This window comes from Nicotiana tomentosiformis, chromosome 3, assembly GCF_000390325.3.
Source record: "Nicotiana tomentosiformis chromosome 3, ASM39032v3, whole genome shotgun sequence".
NCBI lineage: Eukaryota > Viridiplantae > Streptophyta > Magnoliopsida > Solanales > Solanaceae > Nicotiana > Nicotiana tomentosiformis.
Genome location: NC_090814.1, coordinates 83,335,186 through 83,357,329, shown reverse-complemented (window position 1 = coordinate 83,357,329; position 22,144 = coordinate 83,335,186). Strand labels below are relative to the sequence as shown.

The 22,144-nt window shown below is 38.7% G+C and overlaps 1 protein-coding gene across 2 annotated transcripts; it reads left to right on the top strand.

The window, feature by feature from the left end:
* Positions 1-12,444: 12,444 nt before the first annotated feature.
* On the top strand, positions 12,445-14,439 carry LOC104113503 (heavy metal-associated isoprenylated plant protein 31). Of its 2 annotated transcripts, none has more exons than XM_009623683.4 (3): positions 12,445-12,703; positions 12,782-12,860; positions 13,863-14,439. In XM_009623683.4, the coding sequence occupies exons 2-3, from the start codon at positions 12,782-12,784 to the stop codon at positions 14,192-14,194; spliced, it is 411 nt and encodes a 136-aa protein (XP_009621978.1). In that variant the 5' UTR covers positions 12,445-12,703; the 3' UTR covers positions 14,195-14,439. The 2 variants fall into 2 exon arrangements, with proteins under 2 accessions (XP_009621978.1, XP_009621977.1); XM_009623682.4 differs by having other exon boundaries at positions 12,449-12,707.
* Positions 14,440-22,144: the final 7,705 nt, after the last annotated feature.

The window sequence follows — 22,144 nt, the reverse complement described above, 5'->3', positions numbered from 1 at the left end:
ACCTCCTCAAGTCATCACTGGACCAAATCGACGTAAGATCCATAAACTTAACTTGGGACTGGCGCATTTGCGTTAACGCATATTTGCAGGACGACACACTCCTAGGCGACAAAAAAGGCCAAGAAACAAAGAATGCAAACGGCCAGATACAGTCTCCTTCATAACGACCTATACAAGAGGACTTACAGCGGCCCTTTGGCAAAGTGTTTTGGCCCAAACCAAATCCAACGTGTCCTCGAAGAAGTCCACGAAGTCCATTGCAGAGCTTATTCCGACAATCGATCACTGGTCAAATGCCTTATACGGGCGGGTTACTACTGGCCCACCATGAAAAAGGATGTCGCAGACTTCGTGAGAAAATGGGAACAGTGCCAGAAATATGCCCCAATGATTCACCAAGCAGGCGAATCTCCACTCGGTCAACTCCCCTTGGCCGTTCATCAAATGGGGAATGGACATCGTGGCCCCCCTCCTAGTAGGGCGAAGTAATGTACAATTCCTTTTGGTTTTAGGTGACTATTTCTCTAAATGGGTGGAAGCAGGAACATTTTCCCAAATAAGGGAACATGAGGTAATCACCTTTATATGGAGAAACATCATATGCTGATTTAGCCTACCCAAGGAAATCAGCTGTGACAACGGACCACAATTCACAGGGAAGAAAAGCGTTGAATTCTTCGAGAAATGGAACATCAAGAGAATACTCTCAACCCCATACAACCTAGCAGGTAACGGGCAAGCAGAGTCCTCCAATAAGTCTATACTGAATATTATGAAGGAAAAGCTCGAAGACGCCTAGAGACCGTGGCCGGAAATGCTACCAGAAGTATTATGGGCCTCTCAAACAACTCCAAAGACGAGCACATGAGATACGTCCGACTCTTTGGTCTGTGGGACTGAGGTAGTAATACCGGTCGAGGTTGGAGAACCCAGCCTAAGATACTCCCATGAAATCGACACTGGCAACGACGAAAGCAGAAGGCATGGACTCGACAAAATTGACGAACGAAGAGACATGGCCTACATAAGAATGGTCGCCCCAAAATAACAAGCAGAACTTTATTACATCAAGAAAGTAAAGGGCTGGCCGCTTAAAGTCGGGGACTACGTACTAAAAGCCAAAACTCAAACAAGCAAAGATCCCCGAGAAGGCAAGCTGGGAACAAATTGGGATGGTCCGTACAAAATCACAGCCAAAGTAAACAAGGGTTCCTTCCAACTAGAGACAATGGAAGGAAAGCTACTACCAAACAACTGGAATATCATCCACCTCAAATACTTCAACTTGTGAGAGAAAAAGCGTCCCCAAGTCGTACTCTTTTTTCCCTTACTAAAGTTTTGTCCCATTTGGGTTTTTGTAATGAGGTTTATAACTAGGCGGCGAAGGGAACGCTTCAAGTCGAAGTACGCGAAGGTAGGGTCAGGGTTACTATTTCATTATTCAACCTCTCAATACTTTCCAAGCTAACCAATGGAGGGACTAGATAGACTGGGACTGGGACTGGAATGCCAGCCAACACCCAAAAATCTGTAAATATTTCCAAGTATGTAACCAAAGCAATAATGTCAAAGCAATAAGAAACTTACGCTTATCAACACACCTTTTTCGTGTTAAGATTATGTTCAACCCCGCTCGAACAAACACATATCGTCCCTCGGCCATGATTTAATGAAAACTTATGTTCAACCCCACTTGAACAAACACCTACCGGCCCTCAGCCGTGATTTAATGAAGGGTTATGTTCGACCCCGCTCGAACAAATACCTATCGGCCCTCACCCGTAAATTAACATAAGGTTATGTTTGACCTCGCTCGAACAAACACCAACCGACCCTCGACCACGATTTAACGAAAAGTTATGTTCGACCAAGCTCGAACAAATACCCACCGGCCCTCAGCCACGACTTAATGAAAATTTTTGCTCGACCAAGCTCAAACAGACACCTACCGGCCTTTGGCCGCGATTTAACGAAAGGTTATGCTCGACTAAGTGTGTACAAACACCCACCAACCCTCGACCGCGATTTAACGAAAGGTTATGTTCGACTAAGCTCGAACAAATACTTACCGGCCCTCGGCCACGATTTAACGAAAGAATATGTCCGACCTGGCTCGAACAAATACTTATAGGCCCTCGGCCACATCCCAATAAAGAAACAAAAAATACCCACAAGTACAGAAAATAAATCATAATAGGAGAAGAAGATACAAGGAACAACTTTGATATTTCACATACTTAAAATTGTTTACAATAGGCTCGTGGAGACGCCGACAAAAAATACACACAAAATCAAAAGGGAAAACTACTGGTCACCACTATTAGGGCCTTCAACATCCTCGCCAACTTGGCCCTCTACAACATCTCCACCCGGACCAGCAACACCCTCGCCATCGCCACCTTCGCCCTCAGGATATGCGACATCATACCAGGCATTCTTCTCGAGCCGGTCTATACCCTCGTCCCCCTTGTCATCACCGTCCTCAGGCGTAGAGGGATCATACCCACAAGCGACTCGAGCTTCACGAGCTTTAACACAAACATCTTCGAGGGCAGCCTCAAAAATAGATCCCGCCGCATGCAAATCTCAAAAGACATCTAACTGGGCCTTGACATGGATCCACTCCTCCTACAACTCCAGAGGAACATTGGGAGAATCTGAAGGGCGGGAAGAGTACGGATGTGCCACTAACTGGGCCTTCTCGGCCTCCAGAACAACAACTCTATCATAGAGGCCAGAAGTCTCTTTCTCTAACTCTCCGATCCTCTTATCAAGACGCTCTTCTTTAAGCCTTGTTGTTATTAAGTCATTTTCTCGCTCAGAGCGGAGAGTCCGAATCACCACTTCAAGAGACTCCGCCTTCCTCAATGCCTCCGACCAAGCAGACTCTGCCTTGCTGAGATCGAGCTCTTCCTCCTTGCTCCTCAATGTCCCCTCCAAGACGATGCACTTCCCCACCATCCACACTAGCTTCTCGTCCCTCTCCATCAAGTCATCCCTCAATTGGCGCATATCGTCGCTTTCGCGGAGTCGGCACCGAAGCTCCCTGTACTTGTCAAGGACTCTGAAGTACTTGTCCTTCAACTTCACAGAGATATCTTTATGCCTCTACTACCTACGAGCACTCTCAATCTCCAGAACGACCGTTTACAAAACGAATGAAGTTAGGGCCTACGAAATGGCAAAACTTAAGGAAAATAATGGATAACAAATGTACTTACTTGAAGGGCAAGGTCGGCAATGTTGTTCAACATGTCACTATCATTTATAGTCTTGAGGGTCGTACCCTCAACTTCTGAACTAAGAGGACAGGGGAAGTGATAATCTTCTCGGTATCCACAAGAAGATTACGATCCATCGGGATTATAATAGTCCTTGGACCCCCATCCAACCTCATTTCAAGCTGAGTGATCCCCTCGTCGATCATCCTCAGCTCGTCTACATCCATGTCGGAATCGGATCCAATATCCTCCTTAGAAACAACCTCCCCTCTATCATTAGTCGAAGAAGGTACGTCTGCTGCAACCCCAGAGGATGAGGCCTCTTTGCGTCTTAGAGGAACTGGGCCGCCACTGCCCACCACACCTGCGACCGTCTCCCCCATAGGTCATGTATCCGCATCCTCTAAAAGAATGGCCTTGGAACTAGCCTTTGGTCTCTCCCTGATATGCATTGTGGCCGTCTCTCGAAGGACAAAACCGTAGTCTCCTACATCAGCGGCCGCCAACCTCTCTCCCCTGACATCCACGACCCTCCTCTTATGAGGCATCAAATCTCCATCATCAGGCAAGGCTTCATCGTCCTTGTCTATAAGGGAATATAAGGGAGAAGCCGAGGTCTCCACGACCGAAGTCTCCATAAACAAAGGAGGGACAGGTTTGGTCGCAGCAACAGGAGGGACCGGGACAAAAGCAGGATCAGCCACAGTCGAGGAAGGAGCATGAGTCGAAGACGTAATAGCTTTCCTCTTCCGGAACGAGGGTGCAGGAGATCTCGACCTCCTCGAAGACCTCTTGGCCGAAGATACAAAAACACAAAGAAAGGGAAATGTCAGCAAAGGTAAACAAAAAAAAAAGCTAAGACACCGGCGGTAAAAAGAACTTACCAGTCGAAGGGAGGGAAAGCCCAAATTTCTTGAAAGAACTAGGCCATTCACGAATCCCTACAATGTGAGGGAGGAGGCGAGGTCTTACCTGCATGAGAAGAAGACAAGAGATCAAAACCCGCGACCAAGGACAAGAGAAAAATTTACCTACAGACAGAGAAATTAGGTACTTACGAGTATAATTCCAAGTCTCAAGAAAACTGTCAACATTGGCCACCACGTCTTCGGTTCTGTTAAAAAAGAATTTGAACCAGAATTGATGATTGACTTTGTCGTCCATCTTCACAACCAAGCACTTTCCCCCTCGGTGGCAAAGATTCAGCAACATTCCCATATAATAGTTGGGGGCGAACATGTGTATTAAGTGCCGAAGTGTCAACTCGATCTCGGCTAGCTCGACAAATTTTGTAAGCATCTTTATAAGCTTGTAGACATAAGGCGCAAGTTGAGCTGGGCAAACGTCGTAATAACGACAGAACTCCTCGACCAACGGTAGGAGTGGAAGGGAATAACCGATTTGGAAAGGGTAGGCGTAGAAGGCGCAATACCCAGGACGGTGAACCTGCACCGTATCCCACCCAGCCAGAATTAACTCAATATGATTGGGAATGCCAAATTTAGCCTTAAGCTCTTCTAATTCCTTCACTGTCATCACTAACCGAAAAGCTCCAGGTTCAGCATCAGGCGATTTGGTGAAATCAGATCTGGAATCAGGGTTGCATGGAATTATCTCCTCCACCGACGAAAAGGTTCCATTCTCAACAGCGGCAGGAACACCCTCCTCAAGGGAGGGAAACACCAATGCCAAGGAGGGCACATGACTTCCCTCACCAGGCTCAGAAGATGCGTTAGACATAGTTTAATGTGGGAAAGAGAGGTATTAAATGAGGAAGAGTTAAGAATAATACAAATCACTGGAATAGAGAAGAGAAGTTCAAAGCAAGAAGAGAGCAAGAGAAGAATATGGGGTTCCGAAACAACAGGAAACTTAAAACTCAAAATCACATCCAAAAACCTCTATTTATAGAGGTCTTGCCACCAGAACCAAAGCAGCAGGTTTAATCAGAGGTCACATGCTAAATGAAGCAATTCATCGGTAATATGCGTCATAATGACGCATGACATCACCCTAACTCGTGGACATCATAATTCCAGTAAATCGCCCGGGAAAATCGAAGTGTTTGAAATGTGCGGACCACGTAGGGCCACACTACTAGTTCGCCGCAGCCACCACAACCTGCATAGCTCGCTTGGTTGTTTCGACCACAAAGAACAAGATCTGCTTCTCAAATTCGCCTAAAGCCGGTCTCAATAAGCGGAGGGACTAACTGTATGGGTCAAAATCTATCTTTAGAATATTTAAGCCAAGATAGTACTAGGGGAAAAGTTCCCAAGTCATCATTTGTCGAAATGGCCCAAGAACCGGCGAAGTCCGTGGTCGAAGAGTAAACAAGGGCCTAAGTCGAGATGTCAACAAGGGTCGAGGCCGAGGTGAAGTACCTTTGTCATAGTAATAACGGCTAGTTTCAAGATAAGATATTAAAGAGAATATTATAGTGGATATTCTAGTGGATATTCTCTGTACTTTTACTATTAAGGTTTTTAGGAGAATATTTCCTATAAATAGAAAAAAATATAATGATAGAGGACATGTGATATTCATTTGTTAAAAACACACTTTGACTTGAGAAAGAGAATCAGATCTTCTTTGTAAGATACAAACATCACATTTTCATTGAGATTCTTATCTATACTTTTCCACCAGATCCGAGAATAACTCGAATATTCAAGGTATTGTCTATCATTCATCATTGTCGGAAAAGAAGATCCACTTATTCACCTCTTTCTTGGGCGACTCATTCATTTTATTTACTTAAATGTCATTCATTGTTATTCATTGATATTGAATGCTACATAACTGCTTCTGATTTCTAGAGTATTTATTGTATGCCACCACTGTTGTCCGACCGTATCTGCGTAGTATTCATTGCTTCTTTAAGAACTCCATCTAGGGATATTATTGTTAGCGAAGATTAACCCTTATTAATATAAGTTTAATTATTTGAACCAAGATCCATATTTTTTGGTAAAACACATCTTCTTCCTTCTTCTTTTTTCTGCAGTGAAGCGAAATATAAAAAGCATTAGTTTGAAGTATTAAGCTGAAAACCTCGTGTCTTCCAAAATATGCACATCTTTAATTCAATCACTATCTAAACCTTATGAATAGCTGTAACGACCCGGCCGGTCATTTTGAAATTTGCAATCTTGTTCCCCCATTTACTGCTCAAATTGTGAATTACAGCTGTTATTTGGCTTGCAGGGGTAATAGGTTTGGGTTCGGTGAGGTTTTGAAATGATTTGGAGCGCTTAGTTCCAAGATTTAGAATTTAAGTTGAAAAGGTTGACCGGATGCTAACTTATGTGTAACGACCTCGGAGAAATTTTGCTAAGGAAATTAAGTTTTGGTGGTGCCGAGGTAGATCAATTAGTAAAAATCGGCTAAGACTTTTGGGTTGAACAATGCACCGATGTGTAAAGAAATATTTTGTCGGAAAATGGTCATTTCTGCGACCACTATTCAGTCGCAGAATCACTCTGCGGACCGCATAATGGTCGCAAAGTGGAGCAGGAGGAGGGCATTATATGAGGAAAATCTGCGGTGCACTATGCGACCGCAGACCTGTTTTGCGGTGCATTATGCGACCGCAGAACAAGTATGCGGACCGCATAATGACCGCAGAACAGGTCAGTAATGCCCAGCTTTGGAAGCCAAATTATGCGGTTGGTATGCGGACCACATACCTGTTATGCGATCGCATATGCGATCGCATAATCGCGTCGGAGCTTCCATTCTTTCTAATTTTTGGCCCGACCCAACTTCGATTTATAGCCCTTGAAGCTCATTTTTTAGCCAAAATCTGATATTTTAAAGAGAGGTGAGAGCATTTTAGAGAGAGAAAGTGAAGACTTAGTTATTTATCCATCAATTCTTGTTCAAGGTTTGAAGATTTCACAAGGATCTTGTTAGGGATTCAAAGAGGTAAGAATTTCTTTCTCTAATTCTTCAATTTCGGGTTTGGAGTAAAGATGGGTGATTAATAGTATGATTCTTGGGTGTAGAGTATCATATATACATACCAATAAGGTCGTGGAAAGATTGTTAAGTTCAAATGGGTATAGATTGGGTTGAAAATGGTAGAAATTTTCAAAGACTTTAATTGAAGATTTGAGGGTCGAGTTGATGTCGAAATTTGGTAAAATTTGTATTGTTGGACTCGGGGTTGGATGGGCGTTTATATTTTGTAACTTTTGTCAGGTTCTGAGATGTGGGACCCACAGACATTTTTGAGTTAATTTCGAATTTTATTGGAAATAATAGTATTTCCTTATGGAATTAATTACAATAATTGGTATTGATTGAATCGAATTAATTGTGGCTAGATACGAGGCATTTGGAGACCAATTCTCGTGGCAAGGGCATATCGGAATAAAGAATTACACAGTTTGAGGTAAGTAACAGTTTTAAATCTGGTCCTGAGGGTATTAAATCCCGGATTTTGGTATCATGTGATTATTTTGGAGGTGACGAGCGTGTGGGCGTGCACCGAGGGGATTGTGACTTGGTCGGTCCCGGGAAACTGTAAAGTTGAATAATTTGTTGTTAGCTATATGCCCTCTATGTGTTAATAAAATTTGACTGTAAATCATGTTAGAAATCATGCTTAGGCTATGTGATAGTGCTGTTGGGACCCATAGAGGTCGTGTACTTGTTGAATTGCCTGCTAAATGTTATATTTACTCAGTCTCAGTTTTTACTTGCACATTTTATCTCAGTCTCTGTTATTATTATTGATACATCATATCATTATTGTTTGGGCTGATTTTATGATTATTGAGAGCTCGAGAGACTGGAGAGAATTATGACTGAGGGAGGCCGAGGGCCTGATTGTGAGGATATTTTATGGATCGGGGCTGACCATCTACAACAGGCCTTATTGGCTTATTATTGCACGTGAGTTGGCCGTGCGGATCCTTATATTATTATTGCACGTGAGTTGGCCGTGCCGATCCAGATATTTATATTATAGCACGTGAGTTGTCCGTGCAGCACGCGAGTTGTTCGTGCTTATAGCGCTTGGGCTGTAGGAGCCCCTCATGAGTCTGTACACCCCCAGTGAGCACGGGTACCCATTGAGAGTGAGTGATCGAGGACGAACGTTTGTTTAAGAGGGAGAGATTGTAACGACCCGGCCGATCGTTTTGACTATTGCAATCCCGTTCCCCCATTTACTGCTCAAATTGTGAATTACAGTTGTTATTTAGCTTGCTGGGGTAATTGGTTTGGGTTCGGTGAGGTTTTGAAATTATTTGGAGCGCTTAGTTCCAAGATTTAGAATTTAAGTTGAAAAGGTTGTCCGGATGCTAACTTATGTGTAATGACCTCGGAGAAATTTTGCTAAGGAAATTAAGTTTTGGTGGTGCCGAGGTAAATCAATTAGTACAAAGCGGCTTAGACTTTTTGGGTTGAACAATGCACCGATGTGTAAAGAAAAATTTTGTCGGAAAATGGTCATTTCTGCGACCACTATGCGGTCGCAGAATCACTATGCGGACCGCATAATGGTCGCAAAGTGGAGTAGAAGGAGGGCAAGATTTGAGGAAAATCTGCGGTGCACTATGCGACCGCAGACCTATTTTGCGGTGCATGCGACCGCGGAACAAGTATGCAGACCGCATAATGACCGCAGAACAGGTCAGTAACGCCCAGCTTTGGAGGCCAAATTATGCGGTTGGTATGCGGACCGCATACCTGTTATGCGATCGCATATGCGCGTCGGAGCTTTCATTCTTTCTAATTTTTGGCCCGACCCAACTTCGATTTATAGCCCTTGAAGCTCATTTTTGAGCCAAAATTTGATATTTTAAAGAGAGGTGGGAGCATTTTAGAGAGAGAAAGTGAAGACTTAGTCATTTATCCATCAATTCTTGTTCAAGGTTTGAAGATTTCACAAGGATCTTGCTAGAGATTCAAAGAGGTAAGAATTTCTTTCTCTAATTCTTCAATTTCGGGTTTGGAATAAAGATGGGTGATTAATAGTATGATTCTTGGGTGTAGAGTATCATATTTACATACCAATAAGGTCATGGAAAGATTGTTAAGTTCAAATGGGTATAGATTGGGTTGAATATGGTAGAAATTTTCAAAGACTTTAATTGAAGATTTGAGGGTCGAGTTGATTTCGGAATTTGGTAAAATTTGTATGGTTGGACTCGGGGTTGGATGGGCGTTCATATTTTGTAACTTTTGTCAGGTTCCGAGATGTGGGACCCACAGACGATTTTTAAGTTAATTTCGAATTTTATTGGAAAAAATAGTATTTCCTTATGGAATTAATTACAATAATTGGTATTGATTGAATCGAATTAATTGTGGCTAGATACGAGGCTTTTGGAGACCAATTCTCGTGGCAAGGGTATATCGGAATAAAGAATTACACGGTTTGAGGTAAATAACAGTTTTAAATCTGGTCCTGAGGCTATTAAACCCCGGATTTTGGTATCATGTGATTATTTTGGAGGTGACGAGCGTGTGGGCGTACACCGAGGGGATTGTGACTTGGTCGGTCCCGGAAAACTGTAAAGTTGAATAATTTGTTGTTAGCTATATGCCCTCTATGTGTTGATAAAATTTGACTATAAATCATGTTAGAAATCATGCTTAGGCTATGTGATAGTACTGTTGGGACCCACAGAGGTCGTGTACTTGTTGAATTGCCTGCTAAATGCTATATTTACTCAGTCTCAGTTTTTACTTGCACATTTTATCTCAGTCTCTGTTATTATTATTGATACATCATATCATTATTGTTTGGGCTGATTTCATGATTATTGAGAACCCGAGAGACTGGAGAGAATTATGACTGAGGGAGGCCGAGGGCCTGATTGTGAGGATATTTTATGGATCGGGGCTGACCGTCTACAGCAGGCCTTATTGGCTTATTATTGCACGTGAGTTGGCCGTTCGGATCCTTATATTATTATTGCACGTGAGTTGGCCGTGCGGATCCAGATATTTATATTATGGCACGTGAGTTGTCCGTGCAGCACGCGAGTTGTTCGTACTTATAGCGCTTGGGCTGTAGGAGCCCCTCATGAGTCTGTACACCCCCAGTGAGCACGGGTACCCATTGAGAGTGAGTGATGAGGGCTGGGAGCCCAGGGAGTGATGAGGGCTGGGAGCCCAGTGAGTGATTGTTGTCCTGAGAGATTGTACTTGATTTTCATTTGTTGTTGCATTTAGTTGCTATCTGTCATTGTCGTAAAATCTCTGAAAGATTGTTGATATACGGATTACATGAACAGGAATTGTATAAAAATCTATTTGACATTAAACTTCCAGATTTGATAGCATGTCTATTCTTTGCTGGGATTAGTGGAAATGAAACATAACTGTGTAGCTCGTTACTATCTTCAATTCCTTATTTATTATTGTTACTTGTTGAGTTGATTGTACTCATACTACACCCTGCACTTCGTGTGCAGATCCGGGTATTCCCGGACATAGCGGGTGTTGATCCTTTTACGCGGTTGAATTTCAGGAGATTTTGAGGTAGATGCCGTGTTCTGCAGACCTTGTCTCTCCTTCTCTATTTCTTTGTTTACTGTATTTGGTCTCAGACTATTATAAACTATATTTTCCAGACTTGTATTCATATTAGATGCTCATGTACTCAATGACACCAGGTTTTGGGGAGTGTCTGTATTATATTTAAATATTGTATTTTCAACCTTAAAGAGAAGTTTGGGTTTATTGAGATTATCGGCTTGCCTAGTATCGAAATAGGCGTCGTCACGACAGGTTGGGATTTTGGATCGTGCCAATAGCATTAATTTGGAACTCTGTGTCTCTGAAAACTGGTAAACTTAATCCGAAAAATTGGTCATCTTCAATAATATGCGTATCATTAATTGTATACAAATTCTAATTTGAAGTTCAACGGTCAAAACTTGCAGTCTATATATGAAGTAGAATTAGCAAATTTTGTTATATCTCCATTAGGATTTGAAAGATGTTTATATGGAATTACCTCACATTTAGCACCAGCTGAGAACTGACTAAAACTAGCTGAAGGTCATTTGGCTTGGAATTTGGTTTAGAATTAGCTTTTCAATTCAGGAACAAATTTTTATCTTTTTAAATGGAAAGATGATTTTTGTTTACACTTTTGACACGTTGGTAAGCGCTTGATCCTAATAGTGATATAAGTGCCAAGGTCAATTGTTCGATCACATGAACAACACGCTGCATGAGGCATGTTGGAAGGGTATTATTGGATAAAATCAACATCCTGCCTATGGCAAAGCCTACAAAAGAGTTGGGTAGCTCGGATCAGAATCACGATTGAACATGACGCTTGCTTGGACTATAGCTTTTGGGAAGCAGTTGATCCTAACAAGCCTTCACTAATAGTATTTGGGAGTTAAAGTAATAATTACTTGAACGTGTCTTGTGACAACACAGAGGCTCAAAATTTTGAAATTACTGGCGATTAAAAAACATCAGTACATAATTAATTGTGCTTGATATGCTATTGGCAGCCAGCATCATTACAGAACTCCATCATATTGGTTACAATCATTCTACCAAATAGAGCTTACGCATTATTAGCATTCTCGCCTTTGTCAGTACTAAAAGGGCCAGATGAAAATGATTCACTATAATAGTAAAAGAGGCAGAAAGACTGATTTTCTTTGGGAAAATCTCTTTCTTCTTTATGTCATTTTCTTGCAGCCTTTTCTAAGAATATTCTCATCATATATACAGTCCATACTTAGTATGAATTTCACTTTCACACAGTTTATCTGCTGATCCCGACTTTGAAAGGCTGATAATCCGACAGTTCTTACCTCATCGCTCAAATTATTGTGCTTAGGCTGTGTGACAATTAGAGTTGATGATATGTTAAATTGTCTTTATACGAGAAACCTAATGCTTCCAAAAATTAGATCAAGAATTACATTGGGAATTCTGTCCAAGAATTGCATTGAAGCATGCAATAACAATTTTGGCAGCAGCTAGAGATGGTCCAGATGTCAACTTAATTGACTACATGAAATAGTATCTTTGTCTCGATAACTTTTTATAGAAAATAAAGCTGAAGCAAATTCAGATCTTTCTGTGAATAGTGTGTGTTGCGAAAGAAAAGGTATTTTGTGGGGTTGGGCCATTGGGGTGGTTGGGGGTAAAAGGTGATCATCACGCCAACACAGTCCACGCGTGAAATCTCTCAAATTTCAAAACCCAATGCAACATTCAGCTATGAGGAAGGGAGCAGTAATTAGTACTTCTGTCGAAGCTCTGGCTTCGTAAATACAACCTTAGTGTTAGGTGACTTGTAACAATTGTAAATTACATTAATAAAAAAAGGGATAGGTAGCTCTTTCATCAGAACCTACTACTTGAAATAAATTTAAGGAGAGCCAGAGTTCTGTTGACTGACCATAGTTAGGTCTTCTTCGTATTGAAGACCAGACCTACATCTCTTTCTCAAAAATCTTGAATTTAATCAAACAACAATTTTGTTACATCAACATGTCTGTAAGTCTCTCTTTCTCTGTTATATGTATAATTTTGGAATGAGAATGTGGATGGAATTATATTATGTTATGCAGATGGTGGAGGTAAGAGTTCCAAACTTGGATTGTGAAGGATGTGCTGCAAAGCTAAGAAAAGCTCTTTTCAAGCTCAAAGGTCAGTCGCAATAAAAAAAAACGAGTTTTTCGTTTGTATGTATAAGTGGAGGATATAAATTGCTTTTCCTTTTCTGTACAAATGAGTGGTAAGGGTTATTGAAGTGTCCTCCTTAAAAATGGAAGAATAGCAGTACTACTACGAATACTAATTAGAAAAAGGAGAATTTTTTCGAGTACATGAATGCGAAATTAAAAAATTTATATGGATAAGATTAAGTTGGTTCTAGGTACAAATTAACAAAAGAATAATAATACTGATATCTCAAAACAAATGTTTCTACTTTCTAACTGTTATACAATATCAGTAGAATTTATTTATTAGGAACAAAAATTGCTATAATGGGATAGATAGTGTTGACTGAAGAGTAGCAGCGCCGTCTCTTCTCAATCGCGAGTCTTGAAGTTGACCCTTGACCCCTGTTCTTTACTTCTTTTCTTTGGACTTTTTAGGTGTATTTATTTTGCATTTTTTTCTTTCTTTCTTCTTTTGTTTTTCCCCCCATACTTTTGGAAGAAGAGAGACCTTAAATAACAAGAAAAGAAGAAACCTTTGGTGAGATTTGAACTGACGTCAAAGAATGTACAGAGAAATTACAACCAAAGAATAATAAATCATACACAAAACGAAACTGGAACACAATGAAAAGCAAGCGGGGGCAGAACAATTATGTCAAGTCCAATTAAAATGGTAGTTTCAAATTAAATGGAAACATGACAGGATTAGGATATATCACATGCCTAGCTATGAGAGATTTCCCACAGAATTGACTTTATGTTGAATGTATATAATTTGAACAAATCAGATTAGAAACATAAAACGACACTGGGTGATTATTTATTCGGGTTTGCTTATCCAAGTTCCAATATTTGTGTTGGTCAAAGTAAACAAGTATCTCGTGAAACAGTTACGTGTAAGCTTCATTTGAAGGGACAGCTTTTACACAAAAACACCATCATATATATATATATATATTTCTTATTTCTTGAGATGAAATTTCAGGAGTAGAGGATATAGACATTGATATGGAGACACAGAAAGTTACAGTTAGAGGCTACGGATTGGAAGAGAAGAAGGTGCTAAAGGCAATAAAGAAAGCAGGAAAAGCAGCAGAGCCATGGCCATATCCAGTAGGGTACTCACATTTTACTTCATTTTATCAGTACCCAAATCACATCATCAGCCATTACTACGACACATCTCGAAATGTTGCAGCCCCAAGTGTTCATACTTTCTTTCACACTCCTGCAGTTTACTCAGTTGCCGTGGCTTCAGATGAAGCTGTTGCTTCTCTTTTCAGTGATGACAACCCACATGCATGCACTATCATGTGAAAGATTAATCTCCTAAATTTTTTGTATTTTCCCTCTGTAACTTGTTTCGGAAAAGACCAGCGCTAGTGCTTATGAGCTTATTCATCTATTGTTCTTTAAAAATGTTGGGCTTAATTATTGTAGTATGTATGTCCTATATATGTGGTGCGTCCCGCTATTAATAGATTTGAACCCTCCACTTCGAGTTCCGAGAAGGGGAGCCCCGAGGAGATAAAAGGGAAAGGAGATGGCACGGTATTAATGAATTTTGAAGAGTAAATTTCATAGGTGGTTAGTCAAGTTTGTGTTCATTACCTAAAAGTCATTTTTCGTTCTACAAAAATTATTTTACTATGCTCTAGTTATTATAATATATAGTCACTTTACTTTTGCTTGAAAAGTCTATTATACCCTTGACATTATAATTCCTTCTATTTATATAATATCTTCTATATTATATACTATATAATATATTTTTATCTAGGTATATTATTTATAATTAAAATAACATTATAGTATTTTATTTATTTTATATAATATATTCATACATTTAATTTTCCCTTAATGTTACTTTTTAAGATGTATAGGTAGCATTATTAAATTTGTTAGTAACATTACTATGAAAAAATCTTAAGTCAACGTTCTTAACCATGTCTAATAAATTATTTTTAATAAAAATTATAAAATCAAAGCTCACAGATTTATCAACCAAGCCATATTCATTAATTCAATAAAAAAAATACCTACATTTAGTATACTGGCACATCACGCTAACACTTTCAAATAAATAATATTAACAGATAAAGTTTCGAAAACTTAATATTAAACACAAATATCTTTGAATTTTTTAGAAAAAAGTTTTACTTACAATAAAAAAATTATCATTTGTTAAACAAATTTATTTTTATTATTTCAAATAAATATTAAAAATAAATATTTTTCGTTTTTATGTTTTAAAATATGTTCATGTTTGACTATGATTAAACAAATTGAGTGCCATGAGAAAATTAATGTACGACTATATTATATAAATAATAAATAAAATTATATAAAGTTATTTAATTATAATTAAAATACCTATGTAAAAATATATTATATAGTATGTAATATAGAAGGTATTGCATAAATGGGAAGATTTATAGTGTGAATGACATAATAAACTTTTCAAGTAAATATACTATAAAATTTAGCCGAGGTGACTTTTGTGATAGTTAGAGCAAAGTAAAATAATTTTTGTGTAATAAAATAAAGAAAAGTGACTTTTGGGTAATTAACGCAAATTGAATGACTTTTATATAATAAAAGAAAAAAAATGACTTTTGAGTAATGAACATAAATCTGAATGACCAGCCATGAAATATACTCAAATTTGAACCCTCGCCCTCAAATGCGAAAGGCTAAAAGCTTTATAAAATGAGTTAGCCATCAACCCGTTAGGTGTTTGTCCTGATTTTCTTATCCTATTTGGTATTCTTATCTTTTGAAGGAAATGACAACATATTTACTATAATTAAGTTTTTCTTTTCTTAGAAGGAAATTATAAATCTCCATATTTCGCTAGTCCGTTTTTTTGGAGGAAAATATTTAGACTTCTATAAATTGAGTATCATTCCTTCTCATTCAGTAGCATCCACAATGTAGTTTGAGAGTCTTGTTTAGGGGGAGAACTTTTCGGGATAAGTGTTAGTGTGTCACTTGTATTTGCCTCTTCGTGAGGTTGTTCTCTTGATATTTTGTACTCTCTTTTATATAGTGGATTGCTCATCTCCGTCACGGACGTAAGCTAATTGACCGAACAACGTTAAATATTTGTGTCTCTTTTGGTATATTTTTTTGTTGTTGTCTGGTTTATCGTCGTTCAAGATTTGCTTTCTAGCTTCCGCATGACACCTGATTATTTCTATCATAACACAACCTTTAGTTGTAGCTGTAGACAATAAAATTGCGTCAAGCTAATAAAATCAAGACCGAACAATATTATGACAATTGTAGTATTTGATTTCAAGTAATATGAGTGTACAATCTCTATGATTCCTCTGATTCTGCTTTTTCAATATAAATCCAAGGGCCTTTGAGCTTGATCTTGAATTTGAATTTGATTTATCCGTCGCGAACACTTTGATTGTTGCCACGAATTTTATTACGAACAAGTAGCCTTGATCTTGAAGGCCTTGTATTTGGTTTGACTTTGTTCTTGATCTTGAATACTTGATGTTAGTTTGTTAGTTAAATAATTATATATAAATAACCCTAATCCATTATGTAGTAGGAGTAGAACATGTATTATATAGGACTCATTGTATCATTGTTAATACATCAATAATATAATTTTCACATGGTATCAGAGCATCGGTGAGAAACTCCAAAAAGGTCGGACAGTCACTATGCATCAATTTTCGACGACTTTTTCCAAATCTAATTGTGTCACCTCCCTATTGGTGAGTGTTGTGCTAAACCCAACACCACCAACATACTCTGAAGGCTCCGGCGACCAAACCCCAAGAAATCACCATGGCAGAAACCCTAACATGCGCCGTCACACGTGCGTTGAATATCTGACACCGGCAGTGCATCTGTCACAAGCGCCGGCACGTGGACTGTGTTCTGGTCAGCTTTTTACGAAAGTTCTTTGGGACAGTGTGTTCGACTGTCAATTCCGATCTTACCCATTATATTTTATTTTTATTCCGATCACTTTCAATTTTTTTAGGCAGCTACAGTGATTGTTTCCCGCAGAAGTAGTGATTTTCCGACAAAAAACAGTGTTTTCTTCCATGTTTCAGCAAGATACAATTGATTATTTTTATTACTTGTTTCTAGACTTCTCTCTTGTCTTTGGGAATTGATGTATTTGGTTCTAAAAGTACGGGTTCTGCAAATTCAAGCTTCATGATTACTTCAGATCCCTTAATGGAAAGTTCAAACTACTTAGCTTAGGCTTCCTCTATTGAGTTGTGGTGCAAGGGTCAAGGTGTTCGAGACCACTTAACCAAAAATGCTAGTGAGGGAGATGAAAAGGCCAAAGCATAATGAGAAAAGATCGATGCTCAGTTATGTAGTATCTTGTAGCAATCTATTGATTCCAAATTGATGCCTTTGTTTCGCCCATTCCAGGCATATTATTTAGTTTGGGAAAAGACTCGTACTTTATATACTAATGACATATCTCGTTTCTATGATGTAATATCGCGAATGACAAGCTTGAAGAAACATCAATCAGATATGTCTACTTACTTGGGACAAGTACAGGCAGTTATGGAAGAATTTGAGAAGTTGTTGCCAGTTTCTGCTAGTATTGAAAAGCAACAAGAGCAACGACAGAAGATATTTCTAGTTCTTACACTCGCTGGACTTCCTAACGACCTTGATTCAGTACGTGACTAGATTTTGGCTAGTCCGACTGTATCTACAGTTGATGAATTATTCTCTAGATTACTGATAGTAGTCTATAATCCTGTGTTTTAGTCGCTTATTGCACTCCAATTTACTGCACTTTAATTGAGTTTGAGCTTTAATCGCTAGTGATTGCACTAATTGTGTGTTTTATGCCTTGTATGAGTGATTTCGATCTATGTAGATGTTATGGAATGAATTCAAGCTATTTTGGAGCTTTGAAGTCTGAGTAAAAGCCCAAGGATTATGTTGGGATCATGTTCGGGGATCAATAGATGATAGTGCACTTTAAGAACGAAACGAAGAATCGAGCAGGCATACTGCGCATTGTCTAGTAAAATGCACATAACCTTTCGCTCAGAAATCCGTTTGGGCTCCAAAATATATTGTTGGAAAGCTATTTAAAAGGGCTAAAACTCTCATGTTTTATATTTTCCCAAATTCCCAACTTCCACGTCGCATAGTGCGGCGCGGCTGTGCAAAATATGCCTAGAATCCATTTTGTAAATTGTTTTGGAAATTGCCACTAGCGCGTCGCATGGTGCGGCGTGGCATGCGGAGCGGTAGTGCAAAATTCTTAGAGTATGTTCCCAATTCCGCTAAAAGGGGTATTTTCGTCCGGGGTTCATTTGGGGGATAGTTAAATACATGGGGAAAACACCATTTCTGGATTTTTGACATAAATTAGACCTAAGGAAGCTAAGGAGAAGCAAGAGCATAAGGATTTCATCATTCATTCCGTACTCAAGATCCAGGTTTGGATTGTATTTAAGTTTTCCTATATTTTTATTTCATTTGTGAAGAACTTCTCCATGTTTATGGAGTAGATCCAACTAGGTTTTGATGGATTTGATGTATTGATAGTTGTTTGTGAATTATAACTGTATTATTATGTAATTGAATCATTTTGGGAAGATTTAATTGTTGCATCTATGTTCACGTGTTCTTGTAATAGAGAGAGGCATAACTTGTGATATATTTGCACTATATTGTTGGTTGAGTTCATAAATTCTTCTAAGTAATCGAAAGAGGCTAGTTGAATCCTTGATTAAACCTAGTTAGGAGGATAATCGAAAGAGATTCTCTTAAAGACCAATTTATTACGAATTCTTGCATATCTTCACCGAGCTTAAATTGGTTCATATTGTGAGGTTGAGACTTAATCGAGAGAGGAGTTTCTACTAAACAATTGTACTGATAATTAAGTGAATTCAAGAGACTCACTTGAACATTAGAAGTGAATTATCTAGAGTTAGATCCCAAACAATTATCTTGCACCTATCATATCAGCTTATATTTTTTCCCATTAATAACTCCCTTGCTTACCTTTGTTGCGATTGTCATTAGTAAATAGCTATAGATTTTAGATTGTTAATTATATAAATCCCCATTGTTGATCCTCCTGGATAGCGATCAAGCTAGAAACTACGAGAATACTGTTTAAATTCAATCCATGTGGAGACTATATCATACTATACTATCTTTGACTAGCGAGCACAATTTAAGTGTGTGTTTTGCGCTCGTCAAATGGCGTCGTTGCCGGGGATTGGCAATCAATGGTGTTTGAAGTAGTTTGTAGTGCTAATTCAGGAATTAGTTTTAATTTTTTTCTTTTATTTTTAGTTTGTTTGGTTAACTTCTCTTCAAGATTTTTTTTTGTTGAAGAAATCTTGAAGAGCATATTCTTGTTATTGAACTCTAAATGATGTGAAGATGGAGTACAACCAGCATAAGAAAACGGTTGGAGAGTTAACAGCTGAACACTATCAGCGGTCTGCTATGTGTTTTAAATGTGGTGAAAATCATATATGGGTTGATTGTCAAGTAGGTAGGTATTCTTCATATAACCAGCCTAAGAAAACGGTTGAAGAGTTAGCAGCTGAACACTGTCAGCGGTCTGCTATGTGTTTTAAATGCGGTGAAAATTATCTATGGGTTGATTGTCAAGCAGGTAGGTATTCTTCCTATGGTTCATCTTTTGAACACTCTCACTTTGTCTCTAGTCCGTACAAGTATGAGGATTCATATGGGTACAATTCTGACTCAGGTTGGGATGAATATCCTTATTATGACTGGAATAAAAGCGAAGTGAAACAACCACCTCAAGAGGAGAATGGTAGTTTAGAAGAGCTTATATATAAGTTCTTAAATAAGGTGGAAGAGAAATTTATACAATATGATTAAGCTACTAACAACCTAACAATGCACGTGAATCAATTAGTAAATAGACTTAGCTCGTTGCATTGTGATGGTGAATATATGGAAGAGATACCATGTGAAAATGAGCCTACCCGAGATGATGAACATCTACAGAGAGAGTTTTATACTCTACAAAAGGACTCTGTTTCAACTGAGATGATTGAAAATAAGGCTTTGGTTGATTATCAAGCAATAGAAGAAGAGTTCAAACCCCCATCTACTTATCCACATTTACAATTTTTAGTAGAAGAGAATGAGGAACAAATGGTCTTGGACTTACCAGAGGAACACTCACATGACCCCTCTTCTTCATTTTCTTATTCTAACCTTGATAATGTAAATTTTGATTTTTGGGGATTTACAGGAATATGCATGGATTGATCTTGTGAATGAATGCAGAAACAAGTTGAGGATAATCATACAAGAACAATCCACCGCTCAAAATGAGGCCAAGAAAGAAAGAAAAGAGCGGGTTTTTCAAAAATCCCTAAAGGACTTTGGCCTGATGAGCTCCATAAAGAATCCCGAGGAGCAAAATTGAAAAATGCATTCAGAATTAGGGGTGGAGTTCACAAGTTCTCGGAAGCAGAATTAGTCCAGGGGAGTTTTCTTTACCTCTTGCTTTTTATTTGTGTGTCATGGGGACATGCCACAATTTAAAGTGTGGGGTGGGGATGTAAATATGTAAATAACTGTTTGCTTTTGTTTCTTTTGTGTTTTTTCGTTTCTTTTGATTGAAATTATAAAGTTTAAAGGAAAAGACAAAAAAGATTTTATTTTGTAGTTAGTGTATTAATTCTCCCTTAATTTTTCTTTGTGCCGCGGTTCTTTTTTAAGGGTTTTGTTTGAAACGGGTGTAGTTAGTTTTAATTTTTTTTAGGAGTAAGATGTCACGCCCCAAACCTGAAGAGGCGTGGCCGGCACCCGGTGCCATACTCGGCCCGAACGTACCACTGTGTAACTATGAACTCTGGAGGGGTAACCCTCAACTTAGGCCGATGAGGCCATATTTTGAATCGTCTGAAAATAACGTCTCTCTTATCTGTGGGGTAAATATACCTAAAAGCTGATATATATATATATATATATATATATATATATATATATATATAATTGTGTAGGCCGACAAAGCCGCCATGAACATCTACTGATATACAAAATATACAGGACTCGTCTATAAGCCTCTACTGATGGATGTATTATGATCGGAACAGGGCCCCGACCTACCCATAACATATATACATACATATAGAAGATGTACACAAAACCCTAGACCCGACAACTCCGAAGGACGTGGAGCTTACCGATCAGGCTGAACTCGGAAAACACCTACTGAGGAGGTCTACCTGTCTGTCTATCTGAACCTGCACGCATGAAATACATCATCCCCAGAAAAGGGACGTCAGTACGAAATAATGTACCGAGTATGTAAGGTAATAACATAACTGAAAGCTGAAACTGAATTGATAATATAATAACTGAAAGTAACTGGGAGTCAAAGATGATATGGAGATATACTTACCTGTTGATACAGACTCAACTCCTTCAATATAGTAAGTAAAATAAATGTTCGGCCCTATAAGTCTCAGTAAGGGTAACTGCTCGGCCGTATTAGGCTCGCTCATAGTCGCTCGGCCATACTAGGCTCTGTATCTCGGCTATCCTGGGCTCGCTCATAGGCGCTAGGCCACAGTAGGCTCGGTATATAACTTACCATCTGATCAGAGGTTGCCCAATAGGGGCCTGCCCATCGATTATAGCTCGATGGTGGTGAAAATACTGTAATACTGTATATATATATATATATATATATATATATATATATTGACCCTCTGCTCTCTTGACTGGAAGAAAACAATACTTAACTGAATATAAAGTCCCGATAAGGGAGAATACTGTAACTTCTGAGACTAGGATAATGTGAATAAATTCATGAATACGAACTTCTCTTTATGTCTCGTTATCAAACATATGTAGTTACGGGATCATGCCAAAATGAAGGAAAGGTTTAGCCTTAACATACCTTAACTCCGTATATATATATATATATATATATATATATATATATATATATATATATATATATATATATATATATATGACCCTCTGCTCTCTTGACTGGAAGAAAATAATACTTAACTGAATATAAAGTCCCGATAAGGGAGAATACTGTAACTTCTGAGACTAGGATAATGTGAATAAATTCATGAATACGAACTTCTCTTTATGTCTCGTTATCAAACATATGTAGTTACGGGATCATGCCAAAATGAAGGAAAGGTTTAACCTTAACATACCTTAACTCCGTCGAGTCCTTGATACCTTTCAAGAAATTTTTCAAACAGCTCAACTCAATCTACCACAGCATAAGGAGATTCA

Excerpts from the sequence above, each read along its gene's own strand:
- LOC104113503 (XM_009623682.4), top strand. Across the intron at positions 12,861-13,862 it reads AGCTCTTTTCAAGCTCAAAG|GAGTAGAGGATATAGACATT; the intron begins GTCAGTCGCAAT and ends ATGAAATTTCAG.